Below are 21,616 nucleotides of genomic sequence, written 5' to 3'. Positions count from 1 at the left end.
TGTATGAAATTGTACCACAATTTAATGTGCTTATCCCGACGATGGTCCGAACTGAAAAATGTTGGGGAAAATAAATTAAACACCGTGTGTGTGTTTTGATTATTTTAACGTCTGTGCTGCCATCTATCAGAACAGGGGAAATACACAACGGCGACGGGTTTGTGATGCTGGAGTTCAGTCGGTTAAAGAGGTTGACTACTATTAAACATACGCGAACTGATTTCTTTGACTCATATTTCTAGCGGAAACACAAATATAATGACAGTGCACGTGTACTTATGGTAACGTGAGGCGAAGTTATTGAATAGACGTCTTCAAGGAAGTAGACTTTCTTGGTCTGAGAATTTTCGAACAAGATTTGGAAAAAAAAAACTGCAAAATTGATCCATGAAGATGTTGGGGGGGGGGGGGGGGGGAGGAGACCTGAGAACATAAATAAAACAACGCAGAAAAGAATTATGTCGAATCCCAGCCATAAAAAATGAATCATATGCATTACATGCACGCAATTAGATAAGAATTATTTCTAAACCATACCAACTAATTAGTCATCCACGCGAAGACCGACATGGAGAGATAAATGTCGATGTTAAGAGATGATAAGAGGTGGTTGAATGATTTAGGTCCTGTGATACGTGCCGTATGTTCTAACAAGCAGTTAACACTCAATATTCCTTCTGCTATAAGAGCGTTAACGAACTAATAATTATCACGGGAAAGATTTATTTTCATTGTGGTCGGGACTGGATGTCTAAATATTACTTGGACGAGCTTCAAACGGTTACCACAGAATTTGAAGGAACCCAAAATGAAATGCAAAGAATTTGTAATCAGGATGCCAGTTCTTCGACGTCTGTGAGAGACGGAAGACGACACCTTGCCCGCCCTCGGTGAAAGAAGGAGCTTCAGACTGGGCCGTTGGTAAACACAATTTAAAACTAAGACGGTGTCCTTCACATTTCAAGACAAACAAATCAAAACTACATATCATATACATGAGTGTTCAGTATTAACCGTGTTGTAATCAGAAAATGGTCTGATCGCAAATCTGTGACGATAAACGTAGCTCCAGATATCGCTATATACCGTTGATGGAATGACGTAGCGTTGGAAAGGGGAGGGGGGGGGAGTCTTTCTCTCTTGCTGTCTGCTCCAGTCGCCAGACTGCGGCCGTTAGTGAGCTCGGATGGATCTGTTTCTGTGTTCAAAGCGTTCAACGTAGCAACAAGGCTATTTATTCTGGGTTGGAAAGTAGTTTACGTGTCGGATTTGCAAGACTAAAACGAAGTATTGCTGTGATTGCAAAAGTCTTTTAAAGAACGAAAATATGTGTGTTACAGTAACACAAGATCAAAGTACGTGGTTTCTGTGACGAAAAAGACTTCGGGAAGGAAATACAGCCCGGTGTTTCATTTTTTCTTAAAAGAAGTTGACAGTTGACGCAGATTTTTAAATAGTGTTGCTCTGAAAGTGTTCTTGGGTTGTGAGTTAGTAGTGAATTAACACGACAAAGAAACTATGAAGTGCGGGATGATGTCATTGGCCTTGGAAATCACGTATTCCCTTCATTCCGCACCAAGCAGCTGTAACTGACTCCAAAACATTTTCGAGTGACGACGATGAATGTATCGCGTCCTGGAGATTTCTGGTAGTTCTCGAAGAATTTCCCAAGTACTTCTGATTGCGCTCCAAACCCCAATTCAAGGTAAGTAAGTGGCTTTCTCAGAGGTTAGCAACTTCGACTTCGAATATCGACGTAAGAAAGATGAATTGTCTTAGGAATCTAATTTATGTCAAGCGACGATGTTAAAATCAACTGTAGTTATTGCACAGTGAGAAGTTTTTATACGAAAAAGTGGTCAAAATATTTTTAACCTAGGAAATATAATTTACATACGAAGATTTGAGTTTCTCACGGCGTCAAACATGAAAATGGCATCACCCTGACGATGGAGGCAGCAAGTAAATTTAAATGTAATATATGTGCAGCTCCTTTTGAATAATGTGGATATGTTTTACTGTAATTAACGCCTGCAACCGCCATGTTCTACAAAAAAAAAATTACCTGGAGAAGACTTGCATAATTTTTTGAAAATACGCTATTTGCCACACAATATCAGGAGCCCAATGGTAATGGCTCACACCTCAAAAGTTCGTGCGTCCGCCATGTTTTTATAACCGTTTGCATATAATTAAATCCACGAGATATTAGTGGTCTCTAGCGGTACAATACACGAACCAGCCCTTCTCGATTTAGACGGATGGACAGAGTTCCGTGCATGTCGTGTAAAACTGGCTGCGTTACTGCTGTAATCAGGGGAGTCTTGGGGGTCCATTGCTCAGGAATGAGGTCTCTCGCTGTACATACAGGAAGTCATGTTCTTCGTATTACCACCATACGACACGTGATCCCAGAGGTCAGAATGGTACCTCGCCACAACAGAACATGTTTTTAATTTATTACTAGGAACTAATTGTAAAAACTTCTGCATGTGAAATACGCTGTTATGCCTGGAGAAACACTCGGACATGCATAGAAAATCTACGTTCAGACGACTCTACTGTATCAATTGGAACAGATTTATGACGACGCTGAATCACAACTGAGGTTATTTGGTACCGAACGAGATAGGGATATAAGACAGAACGCTGTCGTTAGATATTTTAATCTTTTTTAGAAGAAAATCACGAAAATGTAAGCAACTTAACCCGGCCCGGGGCAGGGATCAGTTTGTCACACGCAGTGACTTTACCGACGCACAAGGCACTCTCTCGCGTGGAGAACAATGGGCCGGCTGCCATGTTGTCTGAACCACCCACGAATGGACCATAAAGGCTCGACGGATAAGGTTGCCGACAGGATCCAGCCATTCTCAGCGTTTTCCACGTGACGTCAAACTAAAATACGTCTCAACAGGCCGATCACACGGTGTAGCATATCGCGTATTACGCACTTTGTGTGAACATGACTACCGTCTTCTGGTATGTCGCGCCGCGCGAAGGTGACCGATGTTTCGGAGGCTTTCACTGCCTCCATCATCAGGGCGATCACTACATTCTTGTATCCTAGTTCACAAAATTTGTTCTGAGATTTGAGATTTTCACGGCTACGAGTAGTAAGATGACGAGATTCTCTCTCATTCGCACTGGTTAGGATAAATAATCGTATGACACCCCCCCAACACCACTGGTCTTGCCTAAATCTCCCGTCTCATAAACTAACCAACATATTTCCTAGTTTTTTAACCGAGCAAAAACGCCAAAAGTTCATATTCAGAGGCAGATTAACCCAGCCCACCCCATCACACGTTTCTCTTGTGATCCACCACTGTTTAAAACCTCTCAGGTGTCCCCATTTTCATTCTGAGTCCGTTTCTCTCATCCGTGCTACTTTCCTTTCCCATCTCATTATCCATTATTCGATCACTAATAATATATGGCGACGAGTTCCCTAGAAATCATAAATTTTCCCATAACATAATTTCCCCGGTGTCTGTCTGTTTCTCACCGCGAGGATCACGTATTTTCTCACACCCTGTTCTAAAACGCGGTCTGCGTGTATCGGCTAGAGCTTATTATCATAAAATCATTATTAACTGGTACGTCATTATCGTCTGATTTCCAACTTTCATTGGTGAAAAGAAATTGCTTTGTTAGCAACATTTCAGGCTGTCATTTGTAGGCGAAGTTCACGTGTGGTGAAAGCACCAACCACGCTTATGTAATAAATAGTGTTCGTATGTCAAGCGTACGGAACAAATGGCCGGTTGAGGCTCGACGCTGATGGGTGGCGTTTGAAACAATACAATTTCATACGAGAACCTCGCCCTCTGTGCCACTGTCAGTCGACGGAATCTCTTCGTCCTGAGTACAACCACGACTTAACTTCCGGCACACCGTGTTTTGACTGACTCTTAACACATTTCCAGAGATTTGGAATCAATTCTGAATCCGAACTTCGCATAAATAATATTTACAAATTCAGTCCGTACCGCGAAGAAAACACGACACTTCACCATTACGTAGATCAACTGGTTAACGCTGTTTAAGGAAATAATCGCTGTTTACAGTGAGAATCAGTTCGTCTAAATTACATTTAAGAATTCAGTCCGTACCGCGAAGAAAACACAACGCCTCACCATTACGTAGATCAACTGGTTAACGCTGTTTAAGGAATTAATCGCTGTTTACAGTGAGAATCATAGTTCGTCTAAATTACATTTAAGAATTCGGTCCGTACCGCGAAGAAAACACCACACTTCATCGTTACATAGATCAACTGGTTAACGCTGTTTAAGGAAATAATCGCTGTTTACAGTGAGAATCAGTTCGTCTAAATTACATTTAAGAATTCAGTCCGTACCGCGAAGAAAACACAACGCCTCACCATTACGTAGATCAACTGGTTAACGCTGTTTAAGGAAATAATCGCTGTTTACAGTGAGAGAATCCCACGAAATTAATAAATGCAAAATGCAGAGTTAATTACTGTTAAGGCAGGTGGTACATATAGTTACCACCCGGCTTTAGACGGTTAAAGAATGAATCCTTACCAGGGTAACCACTAGCCTTTTTCGGAGTACAATCTGGTTTACTTCTCTGGAATGGTGGGAGCTGATAGTGGTTAAGTTTGGCAAGAAATCCTTCGCCTGTCATGTCTTTTCAGTTAGCGCCCGGACGATGTGTTCCGGTTGTTTCGCCACAGTCGAGTGAGCGTTAAAGGATACATGAGGTTTGAACACACGACCGTCCGAAGGTTTCGCACCGTCGGGTAGCCGATACCGTTATGGAGATGAATATCCGAAGCAACGGTGATTCGGCCAGGAACAGACGGTGGCCTGGTTGCCAGGATACCGTCTCACCTTTTATTCTGTTTTCAATTGGGTTAGTTCTGAACGGTTCTCGCATTAAGGCAATTGAGTGTGAAAACGAGGTTCTGTGGGCAACAAATATTTCTATTTATGAAGCAGGGAGAAAAATTAGGGCATAAATATTACTTGAGGAGGAGCGATCAGTTTTCAAGGTTGTGAGATTGGCGGGAAATGTAGAATGCAAGATCAGTGTTAGAATTTTGGTCGGAAACCCTGGGAGGCCTCGCCGGGTAGTTTGGTGAGAAATCAGCTGTTTATTCGGGTTAAATCCAAAAATTCTTCAGAGTCCAACATTTCTTGTCTATCTCATTGACAATACAGGTAGGACTCGATTTACGCCGGCGTAAAATTAAGCGGCGTAAACCGAGTCCTACCTGTAATTACAACTCTATGGCTCCAGACTCGCTGGGATAAATGCGGCCGTATCGTCAAGCTGACCGGTGATCTCCCAGTTGCCAAGAATTGAGGTTACGTGGAGCCTTCTCCCCACGCCTCAATACTCTGTTTCATGTTCGTTGTTCGCAGATTGGTGACGATAAACTTGGGGTCTCGTAACTCGTATCAGCAGCGTCGGGTTCTTGTGTACAGAAGGAGACCGCATTCCTGACTTATCTCTGACGTGAGTCACACAGTACACTCCGGCGGAAGGGGCGGGGGGGGGGGGCTCCAAGGGGAAAATGTTTGCATTGTCTTCTGCTAACAATGAGATGGGAGCAGCCCGTGTGGGATAATTTCTGCTGTGCCTAGGGCAGAACGCAACGCATCAAACGGAAATGTAACAAAAAAATAATTAAATAAGGAAAATGGCTGTCCTCTGCGATGTTTATCGACGTTTCAGACATTCTTGCTGCTTGCATCATCAGGCGATGAGATGTCGGTAAACTAATACACGGCCCAATAACCCCGAAGACATCTTCAAATTAAAAATCCCCAACAGATCTATCAGATTTCATGGAGATCAGTAGATCGATCCCAGAGATCCAACTGTGGACACACAGAGACGGCCAACAGGCGCAGTGGTTTAAATGTTTAGTTGGGAACGCGCGTCTGAAATCTTCGATGTCCATTCGGCAGTCTTCCAGCAGTTTTACGTAAGCCGGACATCCTTGATGCACCGACGTTCTATATCGGGCAGATGTCCGTACGCTCTCAGCAAAGGGCGTGGACTACGACCCTACTGACACAAATGTCAACGACGTCCTTCTTAAGGAAAAAGAGGTTTATTTCTAGTGCAAGTGGTGATAATGAGCTCTCTCTAAAATTTCCTCCGGCAAATATCACAGATGCTTACGCACGAGGAGGAAATTCTTGGTAAACGAATCTCCTGCTTATGTACGCACGCATAAAAGGAGTTCTGGGAAGACACGGAGTGAGGGAGAAGTCAAAATGGGGAGTCTGTGATTTTTTTTTAATATTTCACGGCGGTGAGTCTGAAGATGGCTGTCTTCTGGGTTGTAGAAGTTTACCGACGTTTCAGAGGTCCTTGTTGTCTCCATCATCGCCCTGATGATCGAGGCGTAACAACCCAGAAGATTATGAAGGCTATGAATGTTCTCAGGTAGTACCCGTTCGTCTTAAAGGTGAGTTTAATAGACGGCAAGGCATTCGGAAGTGGAGTGGAGTGCATTTGATCGGAATTCTGAATTTTGGTATTACCTTTTAATGGCGGAATTAGGCGGAATTTTGATGTTAACATCCCGTAGACCGCTCTGGACCCGAAGTTCATTTGAATAATATCTCCGTTCTTATCTCAAGGAAAACACGTCACTTGCCCGACACTGTAAACGTAATCAGTAAGTTGCTGATTTCTAAATCACGTGGTACATATTTTAACATTTTTGCAGCAGAAATTCCGTACGACCTCCAACAGGCATGAAGAATGGTTACGTTCATAAACACGATTTTAGAAGCATCCTGAACAACCACGTTGAAGGAAACAGGGACCAGAGTTCAGAACTTGGCTTCAGCGCGCAAAAAAAAAAAAAAAAGTTGTAATTACCGGGTGATCCGAAAGTTTCAACACGATCCATGCATATCCGCGACAGTGGCCGATTTTGTCGTTTAAGCACACTGCCCTTAAGCCCTATTTGCTCGTAAGACGTCACGAACATCGCCGGATTAAAAGAATGAGCGACGGCGACACATGGACGAGCAGAATCGCGCCCTTTACGAAGATGAGCCCTTTTTTATAACACATACGCAACCGGAAACGATAATATTCGTGGTTACTGGAAAAAAACACGGAGGCCGTGAAGAGATAATGCCATAGCACTCGTATGGGCGTACCGAGGAAAATCTCCGGACGTAATTCTCTCTGAAGCGTTTGGTAAAGCTTTGCAACCCGGTGAAATCAGGTGGTAAATCGGCGACGCGACGCTGTGGTGACACTGTTTGACGATGTGAACATGTGGGACAACAGCTGCGCACTGCGACCCACTATCGTAACCATGGTAACCGTTACATCACCACTGGGACACCGGTTGACCAAAAACCATGACAGGTGGTTTCTCAGAAACCAACACGTGACTCCCCCCTCCCCCCTTAATGAATTCTCATTTTAAGATTTAACAAACCCCATGGACAGAGTTTATTTTTTACAAGCTTACAGTTGCTCGGCCAGTCAAGAATTTCCACATCTTTAACCAGAAAGTTCATTACGGTGTTCGCAAAAGCTCTCCACCAGTGCCTATCCCGAGCAAGATTAATCCAATCTGCAGAGTCATGATCCATTTTAATATTATCACACGTCTTCCGAGTGGTCTCCTCCCTTCAGGTTCTCCAACCACAATCGCGTATGAATATTTCTCACGTCCACTTGCTAATTAATATTCGAAGGCCACAAGGTGTTCGCTCTGCAGTGCCATATGAGTGCAGTTACTACGCGATCATTCTCCACGTAAATAAGAGCAGACTGAGAATTCCTCGTGGTGACCTCCATCTCAAGGACCAACAAATGCCGTTAAAATACCTCAGAAGGAGAGAACGTAGCGCGATGGCCGACAAAACCTAAACTTTTCAAATTGTTAAGCCTGAATTAGCTGAACATTTATTAAACGCTAATGGTAACTATGTATACCACGTACCTTACGGTCAGCAATGTGTCATCTAACATAACTCTGGCAATGATCACTCATAAATTATTAAACCTTGACGTCGAAGCTCGTCTAAATTACATTTAAGAATTCAGTCCGTACCGCGAAGAAAACACTACACTTCACCATTACAAAGATCGAAAGGTTAACGCTGTTTAAGGAAATAATCGCTGTTTACAGTGAGAATCATAGTTCGTCTAAATTACATTAAAGATTTCAGTCCGTACCGCGAAGAAAACACTACACTTCACCATTACAAAGATCGATTGGTTAACGCTGTTTAAGGAAATAATCGCCGTTTACAGTGAGAATCATAGTTCGTCTAAATTACATTAAAGATTTCAGTCCGTACCGCGAAGAAAACACTACACTTCACCATTACAAAGATCGAAAGGTTAACGCTGTTTAAGGAAATAATCGCTGTTTACAGTGAGAATCATAGTTCGTCTAAATTACATTAAAGATTTCAGTCCGTACCGCGAAGAAAACACTACACTTCACCATTACAAAGATCGAAAGGTTAACGCTGTTTAAGGAAATAATCGCTGTTTACAGTGAGAATCATAGTTCGTCTAAATTACATTAAAGATTTCAGTCCGTACCGCGAAGAAAACACTACACTTCACCATTACAAAGATCGATTGGTTAACGCTGTTTAAGGAAATAATCGCCGTTTACAGTGAGAATCATAGTTCGTCTAAATTACATTAAAGATTTCAGTCCGTACCGCGAAGAAAACACAAAACTTCACCATTACGAAGATCGAATGGTTAACGCTGTTTAAGGAAATGATATTTGTCACAGAGAGGCGTCGTTTTCTTTGAGGTACGGACTGAATGATTGAATCTAAATAATTCGAAGTAGTTTCGATTTGCGGACAACAGGTTTTGAACGGAAATTACCACAACCTCTCACGCTCTGATTGGCGAAACTTCCTTCGATCGATCGATCGATTACGCGTGTCTCCTCAAATTCTCCCTGCAAAGTGTTGGAGATAAGTCTACGTATGCAACAAATAAGCTTCTCTAAAGGATGTCCATTATTCTATTAATTTGGGTACCCATCTTTTATGTTGTATCTTATCCATCGTCTAGGTTGATCAGCAAAACGCGACGTTTCGGAGACTGGCTCCATCTAACGGACTCCATGTACATAAGTCTCCGCCTTGAAGACGGGAACAGTCAGTATCCGAAACGTCGCGTTTTATTAATGTTTGGGAAATTAATCGTTTTCCATTTTGAAAATCATACGAAACTCATAAATATAAAACGCAGAGTTACTGAATGTTAATGGTACATATAGTTGCCACAAGTTTACCACCGAGAACGGATATGAGACAAAGGTTCATAAACGCTGATGTAGCAAATGATAGCAGAAATATGCTCATGGGAGTTGACTACAGTTTGTTTTGCTGACAACAGACCGAAGATATAATAAGGACGTAGAAAGGCAGGCGACTGTCTAATTACACCTGAACATTTTCACAAACGATTCAATTTCTACGTGAACAAGGCGAAAGGAAATCAGCACAGTACACGAAATTATGTTCCTGCGGACGGACACGTCAGACTGACCGGATATCTGTGTTGCAGCCCGACACCTAGGTTTCCCCCCTCAGAGTTCTTGCCCTTCACTTTCTCCATTTTGCACGGACCGGTGATCGACGCAATGACCTTGCAATGAACACGAACTGAGGCCCCCGCCGAAACCCCACAAAATGTACAGTTCGCGACTGTAATCTTGAGACTTGCGGGGGTGATAGCTTCTGCCTTTAACGCTACGGACTTCCTTCATTCCTTGCGAGTCTCAAGATTACAGTCGCGGACTGTACTTTACGCAGACGTAATCGCGAACACCTACATGGAGAGTAAATTCAGTTCAATCGTCGGAGTTTGAAACCGAAGCTTGTCCTCCATCATCAAGGCGGTACTAACGATGGAGGCTGCACGTACCTCCGAAACGTCGGTAACTTCTACCAGACTACACGGCGCTGTAACCCAGTCCTCTGATGTCTTTTACCGAATCCGAAGGTTCATCGTGTTCTCAACAACCCCACACTGGACCATATCCTAAACGAGATAAATCCATTTCTCAAGACATCGTTCAGAGTCCCAGAGCTCACGTCCTTGAACAACTGCGACGTAAGGGCTGCCCAAAAATGTATTTTACAAATTAAATGTGACGTCAGTCTGCAATTTGCTATGTCGTGCGTCAGATCCCGGAAGGAAACATTTCGCGGGCTGACTGAGCAGAATTTATTTACGGAAGTTTTTCTGAGTAGTCCACATCAGCCATCACCCTGAGGGCAGCGTCCCTCCGGAACACTTGTTCGACTCTTGTCACGTGCCGTTATGGAATTCGGCCTTTTCACAGCCCTGAGCCATTAATTATTTTCACAGCAAGAATTTTCTACACAACCCTTTGATTATCGCCGTCTCGTGTTCATACCTCTGTATTCAATATTGAATAAGAAGACAATTAACCCACAAAAGGTGGGGAATTTACGACTATTTACATCTAAAGGAGAATTTGTTTCGTGGAGACGCGTTTTCTTTGCGGTACGGGCACTGAATTATTAATTATTATTTAGATAAGCGTCGAGGTTCAAAGGGCTGCCTAAAACAGTCATAACAGAAAAGAGTATCTGTTTATTCATAATTATTATATATACATAATCTTGTAAATGAAATAGAAAGTGAGATAAAAATTTCACTTGCGAACACCAACGCTCGTCATGCTTAACGTACGTTAGCATAACGAACACGTCCTTCAATCGCGTAGACATAGCTTCTTCACGTGACGTCGCAAGCTTTGTCTTTCCAGAGAGTGTAACTTTTATTGGACTAATTCTTGAGAAAATTCATTAGACAATAACAACATGGCTACCGCGTATTTATTATTTTAATTCTAAGGATCGTTGTTGGACGTCTGATCGCTTTGTCGTGACACGCGTCGTCTTGTTTAGAGACGTTATGGCGATTTAAACATTATTAAGACTGTTAATAAATCAGCTTACGCCCGAATTCCGATTAAGACGAAGATAGTTTTCAACAGAATATTTTAATAAAAATGGCTCAAACCTGTATACGACGTGGTCTAGACATGCAGTGTTTGTAAGCAGCTTGTCCAGTCACATTGTCCAAGTTTCATGGAACTCTGAACGGATTTTCCTTAACAAACACTGCTATATTACGACTTTGAACTAAAGTCTGTAACTTTTATTTCTGTTAACGAGTTCTTGTAAACACATTAGCGTATCTCCATTGTTGGTGCTCATTTCCTGAGATTTTTCCTACCTCCCTGTGGCGCGATGAGGTTTATGACAGCCTTTGTTTCCGCAGTATCAACGTCTGTGGAATGTGTGACGTGTGTAGTACTTCTTTTGTTTGCGATATAAAAAAAAAGACAGTCGATGTCGCTGCCAACCTTTCATGGAGCCAGGAATTTTCCCTTGGAGCAGAGCCTCTTCGATTACAGACCTGATCGGATGAACTGAATTCCGTGCGTAACAATGGGATCACGCCAGACCTTCAATCCGCAATTATTCCACTGCAGATAGACGTACGGACATGTCTCAGCTTTCGTCTGAATCTGACAATACGTACATCGCGTGATTATACGAAAATTTATAAACGTCAGAGTAGATATACAAGGAAGAGGCTAGAAGTTTAAAATATATTGAAGACATGAAGAAATCTTCAGAACAAAACGCAATATACATAGAACAGAGGTTATGTTATGGCACATCGAACTCAGACGACTAACCTAACGCAGTTAAATCTTCGTGACAGCGCCAGTTGGTGCAAGCGGCGGGAAGACGAAATGACAAGACGCTCACCGCTAATGCAAAGAGCTTACATTACAAGTTCCAAGAATTACCAGATTTCAAGCTGTCGTAATAAATTCGTCTACGATTTGCTTTCGGGCTTGCGTCTCGGAACCAGTCCCTATACAGGGTGATTCAAAATTATATAGTCCCTTCGCGACACCAATATTTGAGAGGCCAAAACCTGAGCCCTCGAGGACCACCTCACAAACTTCACTGTACATAATAAAGAACCAATTTCAATTAGAGTTCATGACACTGCAACACAGATAGAAAAAAATTATACACCCGGTCATGTGTTGACAGGATCTGGTTTTGCTATTAGACTCATTTCTTCACTGGCCAACGTTACATCTTTCTTTTGAACTCTCTTGTTGCTAGGTAACGCCACAACGTCGTTAAATAAATGATTCTCTCTTCCATCACATCTAGCTACTGTACGGTCATTTCATAATTACGTAATTATCGCACAAACGGCTTATTCAGTCGATACGGTATCCATAAATAGCCCCCCCCTCAAGTCCCATCCGTTCCATTTCTAGCCTATTTTAGACATTCCAAAAGCAATGAAACCAATACTAAATTACTTCGTGAGACCATCCAGCGTCATTTTAAGGCACCCTGTAGCCGGGAAGCAGTTTGCCGCAACATCCCGATGACTCCGGCTATGACAAGGTGTGCATAACCAAGTAGATACAGGCGCCATGGCAACCTTGAAGACAGAGGTGAACCAACTCGTCCGTGGGAACAAGACTTCTTTTGTTAACACGCTGGCAAGATCCTTTGTACCAGAGCCTGCATGATTCCAGAGGAAATATTCCACGTCGCCTTTTAAAGAAACGCTTTCTTTGACATCAGAACGTTTGAGAGTTGAAAAATATGTACAAGACTTAGATCTAAAAACCTGGGCGTACATGGGAGGAAAATATGTAAACCCGTATTAATTTATCTCAGGACGTGGTCACGTGATAGGATCTTTTTTGAAAATGATACGATCCTTAAGAGTTTCATTAAGGCGGGAAATTATCTGGCTAGCTGAGCACCTGCTAGCTTCTCAAAGAGTGCCCCCTACGGAGGTAAAAGTCTTCGGTTGACTACGCGGGATGAGGGCAGCGTCCTAATTCGGTATCATGTTTCAGATTCCTCCGGCCAGTTTGTCGAGTCTGTGGAATTTCAAGAATGTCTTCCGGCTGAATACCAACTGCAACTTGAAGGCGGTCTAATGGTAGCGGAGAGACAGACGCCACCTCCCGCAGGGTTGGGTTACTTTGAATTCGTCGATGTTGATCTTTTGCGTCAGTGGCCTTATAACGCGTAGGCCTGAATGTTACTTAAATTCATCGAAACCTGTAGCTTCGATAAATACATGGCGCCTTACGTCCAGGATACTGAATGTATCGACAAATTTTTGTATAACTCCCCAATACAAAATTTCACGGAAATCTGTTCAGCGGTTCTGGAGTTATTACTTTCCAACCGAGACGCTATCAGACGTAATTTTTGCAATTTGTAGTTGTGAACGAGCTTGAACGATCTTTTGTGAATTGAGTCTGTCATCTTTCCTGCTATCGTGTAAAATCGTGACACCGTGCCACTATAACGGAGCAAAAACACAGGTAACAGAGTTGGACATGCCACATTAAACACGGCGATGAAAATAAGATAAATGCTCTCAATGTGACCTAGATCGTACTTAAATCAGTGTAATTAAATATTTATCAGTAATTTGCATTCTAGTTTTTTTACGAACCAACGGACTGTTATACATTTCATCATTTTTTACTACATTTGGATATCACAGTTAACGGGGTATAATTTAAAATAATAACGTTAACTATTAACAGGTCCTATAAACATATTACGTTTTAAACTATCAGTTTATTTCTTAATAACATTGAACAAGTAACATGAGCGTAATAGCTAGAGGCCAGAGTATTGTGATAAGCATTTTTATACGCAACACTAACCACAATTATACACAAACCTAATAACGGTACTCACATAACTGCTGCTAGTTGTGTGAACTGCATTGATCTTAGGCTTCCGGTGTGTTCCAGTTCAAAACTGATCCACAGGAAAACCAAGTAGTCCATTCATTGACACAAGTTTACCAATCACACGGCACCAGATCGTAATATTGGTCCACATATAAGTCACCAATCAGTCTTCGTGACAACAGGGACACTCCACTTTCGAATATCTAACGCCGTACGAGACCTCTGACTTCGCCATTAACGAATCACTTAAAACTTGGACCGAAACCATGGCCCACCTTTTTCAGATGTCAACAAATTCAGAGGATGCCTACAGGCATCAACTAACACAAGCCTGAAACCTCAATGTATATGACTGTTGTAAAAGTAAAGCTATTTTCATATTTTACTAAGCTCCAGTCTTGTTTATAGTTTCGTATAAAACTATAAATGAGCAGAACTTCCAACCACACAGCAGCCAGGTAACAGAAAGAACAAGACACATACGTCATATGGCTTGTTACCACACGTTATCACATAAATTTCCCTGTACAGTAAATAATCCATGACTCATGGGTCCATCTGAGCAACTTTTAAGACTTTTCTTAAAATGTCACAGAACAATGAGAAATTAAGAACTAATATGAATAATCACGGAACCTGTTTTTATATGACATCCAGAGCAATTAATGTGTATATTCAATTGTTGTATCTGCCAGTTAAATGTCGGTTGGGGGGCGTAGTTTTTTTAAAGGTATATTTCGTTATTTTGAACGATACTTTAACGTTGTAATTTCTAAGTAGTTTTGCTACAATTTTGATTTATGTTCTGTGTTCATCACTTCAGGCTTTGCCCGTTCTGTTCTAATCGTATTTCGGTCACAGCACAGGATATTAACTGTACCTCACGTCACATAATAATAAAAAAAGAAACTGTATAAAGAGTAAACAATACCGAAACGAATTTGAGTTCTGGCCGTGTGTATTGCATCATCTGTGTTATACAGAGGCGGTGAAAAATGAAATTTCACGACTTGAATTTCTTGCAGATGATTAATGAGGCGGCCTCTATGGCATTCTGTCGCAATTCCGATTGTTTCCACTGTCCTAAAAAAGCTACAATCTCTCCCACGAAGTGAAATATCTTTGATGTGTGGAATACGTCAGATACAGGCGTGTATCCTGTACGTACAAATTCCCCCAACATCGTAATAAGTCTCACTTCAAGAGTGCCAACCCAACTGCATTATTAGAGAAACCGGTGTACTAAATAAATGTACAGACTTTCATGAAACTAACACCAGACACATTTTTAATTTCATTACCCCCATTCCTCAGTATTTTCTAGTTCAGTAAACAGTTGTTTTATTTCAATAGACACTTAAGTATCCTCTTTGGGGCATGAACCTAACCTCTAAATATGCCATATATGTGTGTGTGTGTGTGTGGCCTATGTATGTTTATTTCGAAAAACACGCATAAATTTTATGAATCTTCTCAATAAAGTAATATCAAAGGGACACCTTAGCACCTAAGGGGATGTGTAGCTGCTCACTAGTAGTAGCCCTATATATCCAGGCCCTGCAACTTGCCACCTCAACATCAGTTTTCATACATTTTCTCTGTCTTATAGGAAATTCTGGGACAGTTTAACAAGATTTAAGTTGCTTCTTATGCAATCCTACTAATTTAAACTGTTCTGGATCATCCCCATACATTTACAAAATAGCTTTCACCATAATTTAAAAAAAATCAGAATTCTGCTGTCTGTCTCCACTTTTATATCACTCTGACCAGAATGATGAGTTGGAACCTTCTAACAAAGTGATGCTCTTTATCTGCCTGAAAAAAGACTTGTCTCGCACCTTGTAATTTTCTCTTTGCTGACAGATGCTGCAGCAGATCTTGCAGGACATGTGGGTGGACCCCGAGTTGCTGGCCGAGCTCGACGAGTCTCAGAAACAAACGCTTTTCTGCCGCATGAGAGAGGAGCAAGTCCGACGCTGGACACTGTGGGACCAGCAAGAGGCCAATAAACAGCTCTGCACTACGAAGCCAACCAGTCAGTAGCTGTTTCCTTCCTTCCGCCTTCCTTTTCATGTCTTCTTATTATTTCTGTATTTTCTTACATTTTTTTCTTTTTTCCTTGATATATTTCTCATTTTCCCTTAGGAATGGAATGAATATCACAATGAAATCCATTCATTCAGACTAATAATATAGACAAGCCATCTATGATCTATGAATCATCTTCAGATTTTATGTGATCACTGAAAAAGAATACTAAATATGTTAGGTTAGGTATGATGTGTATTTGAATTCCGGAACACCCGGTGTGGAGGAATTAATAGGGGGGAAGAAACCTAAGTCTGGCCACAATCAGCCAATTAAAAGTATTTTACCTTCATCTCGTTAGGTATCCACAAAACTTAAGCAAGATACATATTCTGCATACAATGAACTGTATTTTAAATAAAGGAACACCCCATTAGGTCTTGTTAGGATAATAAAAGTTCGAGCTTCAGACGGTTCCGGGTTTGAAACTGATCTCACTTCTAATGGCAATAAAATGTATCTGTCGGTTAAGTGACAGCCTTAAATCTCATTACTTACGACATTCAAATTAATGATAAAAGCAGCTGGTTACTGAATCACCACCAATCTACCCACGCCTGCACTATATGATTACAGAAACAGATGAAGGTTGTAGGAAGAAACAGGTGGGCTTCTTGATGGGATCTGATGGTGAGCCATGGGTGTGGGTGATGGGCGAGCATTCTGATGACCTACGAATCGAGGAGATCCTCGAGCAGGAGGCCAGGGAAACGGCAAGGCGACAGGCCGAGAAGGAGGCAGAGCAGCTCAGGTGAGCTACGGCACACATACGTACACCAGACGGGATGAACAGGTGACCCCTCTCGAGATTAGTAAATCAGTACGAGTTATGCTCCAGAAATATTCACGGTGCGGAGTCGACGGATGTTGATGGCAAGAACAGTTTTGCTTCGTTTAAATATACTTAAAAATGAACAAATACATCATTCATTGAAGATGAATTAACATGAGAAAGCAGTGACTTAGTTAAGACCGCTGTTTACTGCTTTTAACAGGAAGTCCGTGGAGGCAGAACTAACAGAACTGCTGGACCTCAACCAGAAGCAGATTGAGGCAATGGAGGCTGCACAGCGAAAAGAAGACAAGTTAGAAGATGAAGCGTTGCTCGACATCTACTGCTCAGTGGATGAACTGCGAGAAAAAGTGAACCCATTCCCCACCACAAACAGCACCTTCGTCAGAAACAGTATTAATATGTTTGATAAGACCAACAGCAGTGCCACACCTGACAAGCGAGACGCCTTGCAAGAGATCTCTCTCAACAAAGTGAGTACAAAATGGCTGGGCTTGAACAGTGGATTATTTATTTAACTGTGGTTTATTTTATGACAGCAGCTCAGATGCCTCAGGCCTAATTCAAGGCACTGTTCCAGAATTTGCCTGGAGGAAATCAGAAAAAAACTATAATAAACCTCAATCTTGGGCCAATATTTGAATTTAGGACCTCCTGAATATAAATCAGGAGCGTTGGGCACTCGGCCACAACGTCCGATTGACCAGTGGATTAATTTCTTGGTACTGCAACAGTTCCCCCCACAGCCTGTTTCTCCAGATTCATTTTAATATTATCCTCCCATCTACATTGAACAATCTGTTGTCAGGGAATTTCTTAAAAAGTGACATCTTGTGCTTCAGCCAAAGAAAGTAGCACAGAGGGTGGCTTTGTGGGAGAAGCGCGTCATGGAGGAGCGGACGTCTGAAATTTTCAAGCGCCTCCAGAAGAAGCAGATGGAGGTGGCAAGAGAGGCAGAGGAAGCAGAACACAAACAGGAGCAGCTCTGGAGGGAACAAGGTACACCGCGTCACGGTTCTTCACATAAGCCAAGTTCCGCTCAGCGGAAGTTCTAAGATTGTTGCTACGCCATCATGCTCTCTATTTATTTTATTACGAGATGTCACATGTGATTATGTGATGAATTGGTAGGGATATGGAAGGATGAAGTTAGTAGTTTCCAAGATGAAACGTAAACACGCAGCAACCCTAATCAGTTTGCCAACATCTGGATCTAGCGTGATATGGCAGTCCGCTGTTTCCCTCGTAACGATGATAATGCTGAATGTCATATTGCAGAGAAGAAGGCCAAGGAGGCAGAGCTACAGATTAGAGAGATCGCCCGTCGAGCCAGAGAGGAGCATCGCCGAACATCAGTATTGGACATGGAAGTCGAGGTCACCAACAGTACCAGGTTCTCAAATGACATGAGTCTGAGGTACCATAATACAATTTTTTTCTGACAATGTTAATTAAAATGATGATATTAAGTGACTGTTGCCAGAATACAGACCAGAATACCTTATATATAAAGAAATACAGAACTTCATCGCCTTTCCACAAAAACTGCAAGCGAGTGTATTAATTATCATTTTCTCTGTTCTTGGAGTGGCAGATTCCTCCTTTGCCCACACTGACTCGGTCTGTTCTGTCTGCAGCCCGGAAAGCAACAGCAGCAGCAGTAGCAGTGTTGGTCCTACTGCCCACTCAGAGTTCCAGACTGCCAAACCTCCGAGCAAAGAAGCAGTCGTCGAGTGGTTCCGATCCAGCGAGGTCTCGCGTCGAGCTGGTATTGAACCCAACTCAGATCAGTTGGCTCCCTGGTTTCACGGTAAGCACCCATGATAACGGGACTCCCATTTTATATACGAGTACAATGCCATCCAAAATGTTGATAACACCAAATCCTGAAACTGCCGTGGCATTCAAGAATCAGATGGACGGACAATACACGTGGATTTATGTTAAGTATAAATAATTAGCTTCATCCGGCATGTAACGTAAATGTTGAACTATGGAAAACTGTAATTTTATCCGTTGTTGTACGTGCTTGTGAAACATCGTCCCTACCGCGAGCGAACAACATGGACCGTCTGTACAGATTGAGGGTGAGAATATTTGAGCCCAAGACAGATGAAATAACCAAAGACTCGTGTACACAAAAAGAGCCTTCAGGTGGAGATAGGAGTAATTGTTCTGCCAATACTAAACGTATAAATCTCAAAGTACTTCGATACATAATTTGCCTTCAGGACTCATAACGCGACAAGAAGCGGAGTCGATGCTGAACGACAAGCCAGTGGGAAGTTTCCTGGTCAGAATCTCGGAGCGTATCTGGGGTTATGCCATCAGTTACAGGGACACTGACAGATGTAAACACTACCTGGTGGACGCGTCCAGCGGCCACTACCAGTTCCTTGGAGCAAAGCAGATAACACACGACACACTTGGTGAGTTTTTCTGAGACTGATGGAGGGGGGACCACCAGCGAGGGGGTGTGACTGTACAGTGGAAAGTCAGTGGCAACGAACCATTTTTAGCTACATATATGCAGTCAGTACATGTGACATCGAGGTGCACCTGCGTACATACATGTTAGGATTGGACTTGTTCCTGTTTCAGGCGATATGGTGACGTATCACGGCCAGCACCCAATCACCACACTGGGAGGTGAGCGCCTGCAACAGCCGTGCCCACGCCTTGGTATTCCGTCCATTTTCCAGGGAACGCTTGGGAACCAATGGTGATTGTATCATCACCATCGCCACTAACGTGTCACAATGCTTGTGGGGGGGAAGGGGGATCTGGATCACAAGGAAAACAGTAAAACCCTGTCGCTCGGCTGCGGGGGCATATATAAAGACGCTTAACGCTTTGTCGAAAGTAAGCAAGTGTAAGTGCAAATGTATGTATATTCAGGAAATTTGGTTCAGATAGGCTGCACACGTACTTATATTTACTTGGTTTCAGGACTCGCGTCATGTGCCGATATCTTCGCTTATTCGGAAAAACTAACGTGAGATTGTACTCGCTTCACATTTTGTGATTATTAAATAAATACGGCGACGCAGACCATGAATACTTGTAAACACGGGAGCATAGCAGAACAAACAGGAATCTTACTAATGAAAATATGTTTATAAAATCATCAGCTTCAGAAAACATGACATTTAGTGGGCATTAATTGTACTTCCAGAATGCTTATTGCGACACTAGGAGTCAGGGTTTTACTCTACGAGTGTGAACAGGCAGGGAACCCATAACATACAAAACTACTCTGATAAAAGTTTGTTTACCAAACAAATTATTTAACTGATTATGATGCATGTCTTTTGTTTATTTTCTTATATATCACATGAAATGTGTGTGTGATCGAAGCATGAATGAACTTATAAAAAAATTATTTTTAGATGATCGTAACAACATATAATGTTTGTGTCTGTTGGCACCGCAGAACTCGGCGCAACATCTCGACAGCTGTTAACGTCGTTATCTGGATTTTGTATACGTATAAAGTATTGAAAATCTGCAAAGTAACTGGTGCTTTACATTGTAATCAAAATATTTTATCATCTGCATCAAATCTGTATTTTGACCATTGTTTTACTTATGAAAATAGTTTTCTAGACTAAAATATATAATTTAATGACTATAGTTCAGCTATTATAATTACAGCCACACCTCTAATTTTTCCAATTAATTCCACAAACTCTTAATAGAATGTAAGTTTCGATACACATTTCTGGCAGGTGGGACAGTTCAAAGGAGACAGAAACAATTTGAAACTGCACATGGGTGTTTACTACGTAAAACAAATAAAACACGAGATAAGGAAACTCAAAATAATTTGAAACCTATCTCAAATTTTTTTCAGCAGTTCCAAAGTGGAAATAAATTTAATTTTTAAGATTAAAATGAATAAGTGGGCATCCAAAATCTGATGTGGTAGGCAGAGAAGGGAAAATAGCTTACGTACCTTTTAATGTGACCCCTCTACCAACTTCACGACATCCTGGGGTGTCGGCGCTTACACAGAAAAGAAGTTACGTTGAAAACAAAATATGGAAAAAAAAAAATGCAACATATGAAAACACTAGTCATGCGGAGACGTAAATAAAAACATTCATACACAGTTTCAATTTTGGAATTCATGCTCGAGGGATTCATTATGAAAAGTAAAACAGCAGACTTTTAACAGCGCATCTGTAAATATTCAGCTTAGAGACGTGTGTGATTTTGCACGTCTCCTGAATCTAGCATTCATTATGCATTTACCTGACCGCGTAACTTTCACAAAGTGCCGAATACTTCTTGCATAATTTTTTCATTTTGCTGATGAAAGGGAAATTCACAATTATATAAGCCTAATTTCCTCTCGAGAAAATGTGCTACATGTACCCGTCTGTAACACTCCGATTTGACGGCACACTGCGATGTCGCTGCCAAATAAAGACGATACCACATTTTAATGTACCGATAAACAGAACAGGTTAAGAAATTAATTCAAATATTACTCTTGAGAGATCCAACTGCTCGCTGAATATTGACAAACACGCCGCGAATTGACATGCCAGCAATAACGCAGACGTCAGCCAGAAGAGAGACCTAATGAGGCTGCGGATCATCCCAGTTATTTATAACATGCAAGAGTCTTTGAATTGCACCTCCAGAATTTAAAAAGTCTTACAACAGTAATTTTGGTCCTCTTGAATATCAGAAAGCAACACGCGATGTTACATTGCCGAGATCTCATACAAATGGCAGGTTCGAACTAAATCTGGACTTTGGGCTTTGAGGTGGTGAGCGAGACTGGTTTCCTCTCTGAAAAGCAGAAATATATTTGCTACACAACACGTCTACGCTGTACTTTACACCTTCCATACGAGCTGGAATATCGAAAGCGATGTAATTTTTTTACAGCTAAGAACATGCAATCATATTAGCAATCTCTTGGGTATGTTAGCAAT

General features: G+C 41.8%; 3 protein-coding genes across 6 annotated transcripts in view; 1 reads left to right on the top strand and 2 right to left on the bottom strand.

The window, feature by feature from the left end:
- Window positions 1–14,222, bottom strand: part of Mtp (microsomal triacylglycerol transfer protein) — a 34,092-nt gene extending 19,870 nt beyond the window's left edge. Inside the window, exon 1 of the mRNA XM_022059790.2 lies at window positions 13,791–14,222. The gene's annotated coding sequence lies outside the window, so the exon portion shown is untranslated. The remainder of the gene's footprint in view (window positions 1–13,790) is intronic.
- On the top strand, window positions 1,152–20,303 carry LOC110827789 (SH2 domain-containing protein 4A). The gene is made up of 9 exons (XM_022059791.2): window positions 1,152–1,705; window positions 15,653–15,824; window positions 16,454–16,628; window positions 16,873–17,143; window positions 17,513–17,669; window positions 17,949–18,087; window positions 18,308–18,480; window positions 18,902–19,099; window positions 19,272–20,303. The coding sequence occupies exons 2-9, from the start codon at window positions 15,653–15,655 to the stop codon at window positions 19,394–19,396; spliced, it is 1,410 nt and encodes a 469-aa protein (XP_021915483.1). The 5' UTR covers window positions 1,152–1,705; the 3' UTR covers window positions 19,397–20,303.
- LOC110827792 (cyclin-dependent kinase-like 2) overlaps window positions 19,966–21,616 on the bottom strand; it is a 29,019-nt gene continuing 27,368 nt past the window's right edge. For all 4 annotated transcript variants that reach the window (XM_087359033.1, XM_087359036.1, XM_087359034.1 and 1 more), the window contains exon 10: window positions 19,966–21,470. In XM_087359033.1, the coding sequence (XP_087215159.1) occupies window positions 21,399–21,470 (72 nt within the window). In that variant the 3' untranslated portion in view covers window positions 19,966–21,398. The remainder of the gene's footprint in view (window positions 21,471–21,616) is intronic.

The sequence above is a fragment of the Zootermopsis nevadensis genome, unplaced genomic scaffold, assembly GCF_977971745.1.
Source record: "Zootermopsis nevadensis isolate Lab colony 2312 unplaced genomic scaffold, Znev_1.0 Znev_ptg000030l, whole genome shotgun sequence".
Classification (NCBI taxonomy): Eukaryota; Metazoa; Arthropoda; class Insecta; order Blattodea; family Termopsidae; genus Zootermopsis; species Zootermopsis nevadensis.
The sequence above is the reverse complement of the archived record's forward strand: the minus strand, read 5'-3'. Positions and strand labels throughout refer to the sequence as shown.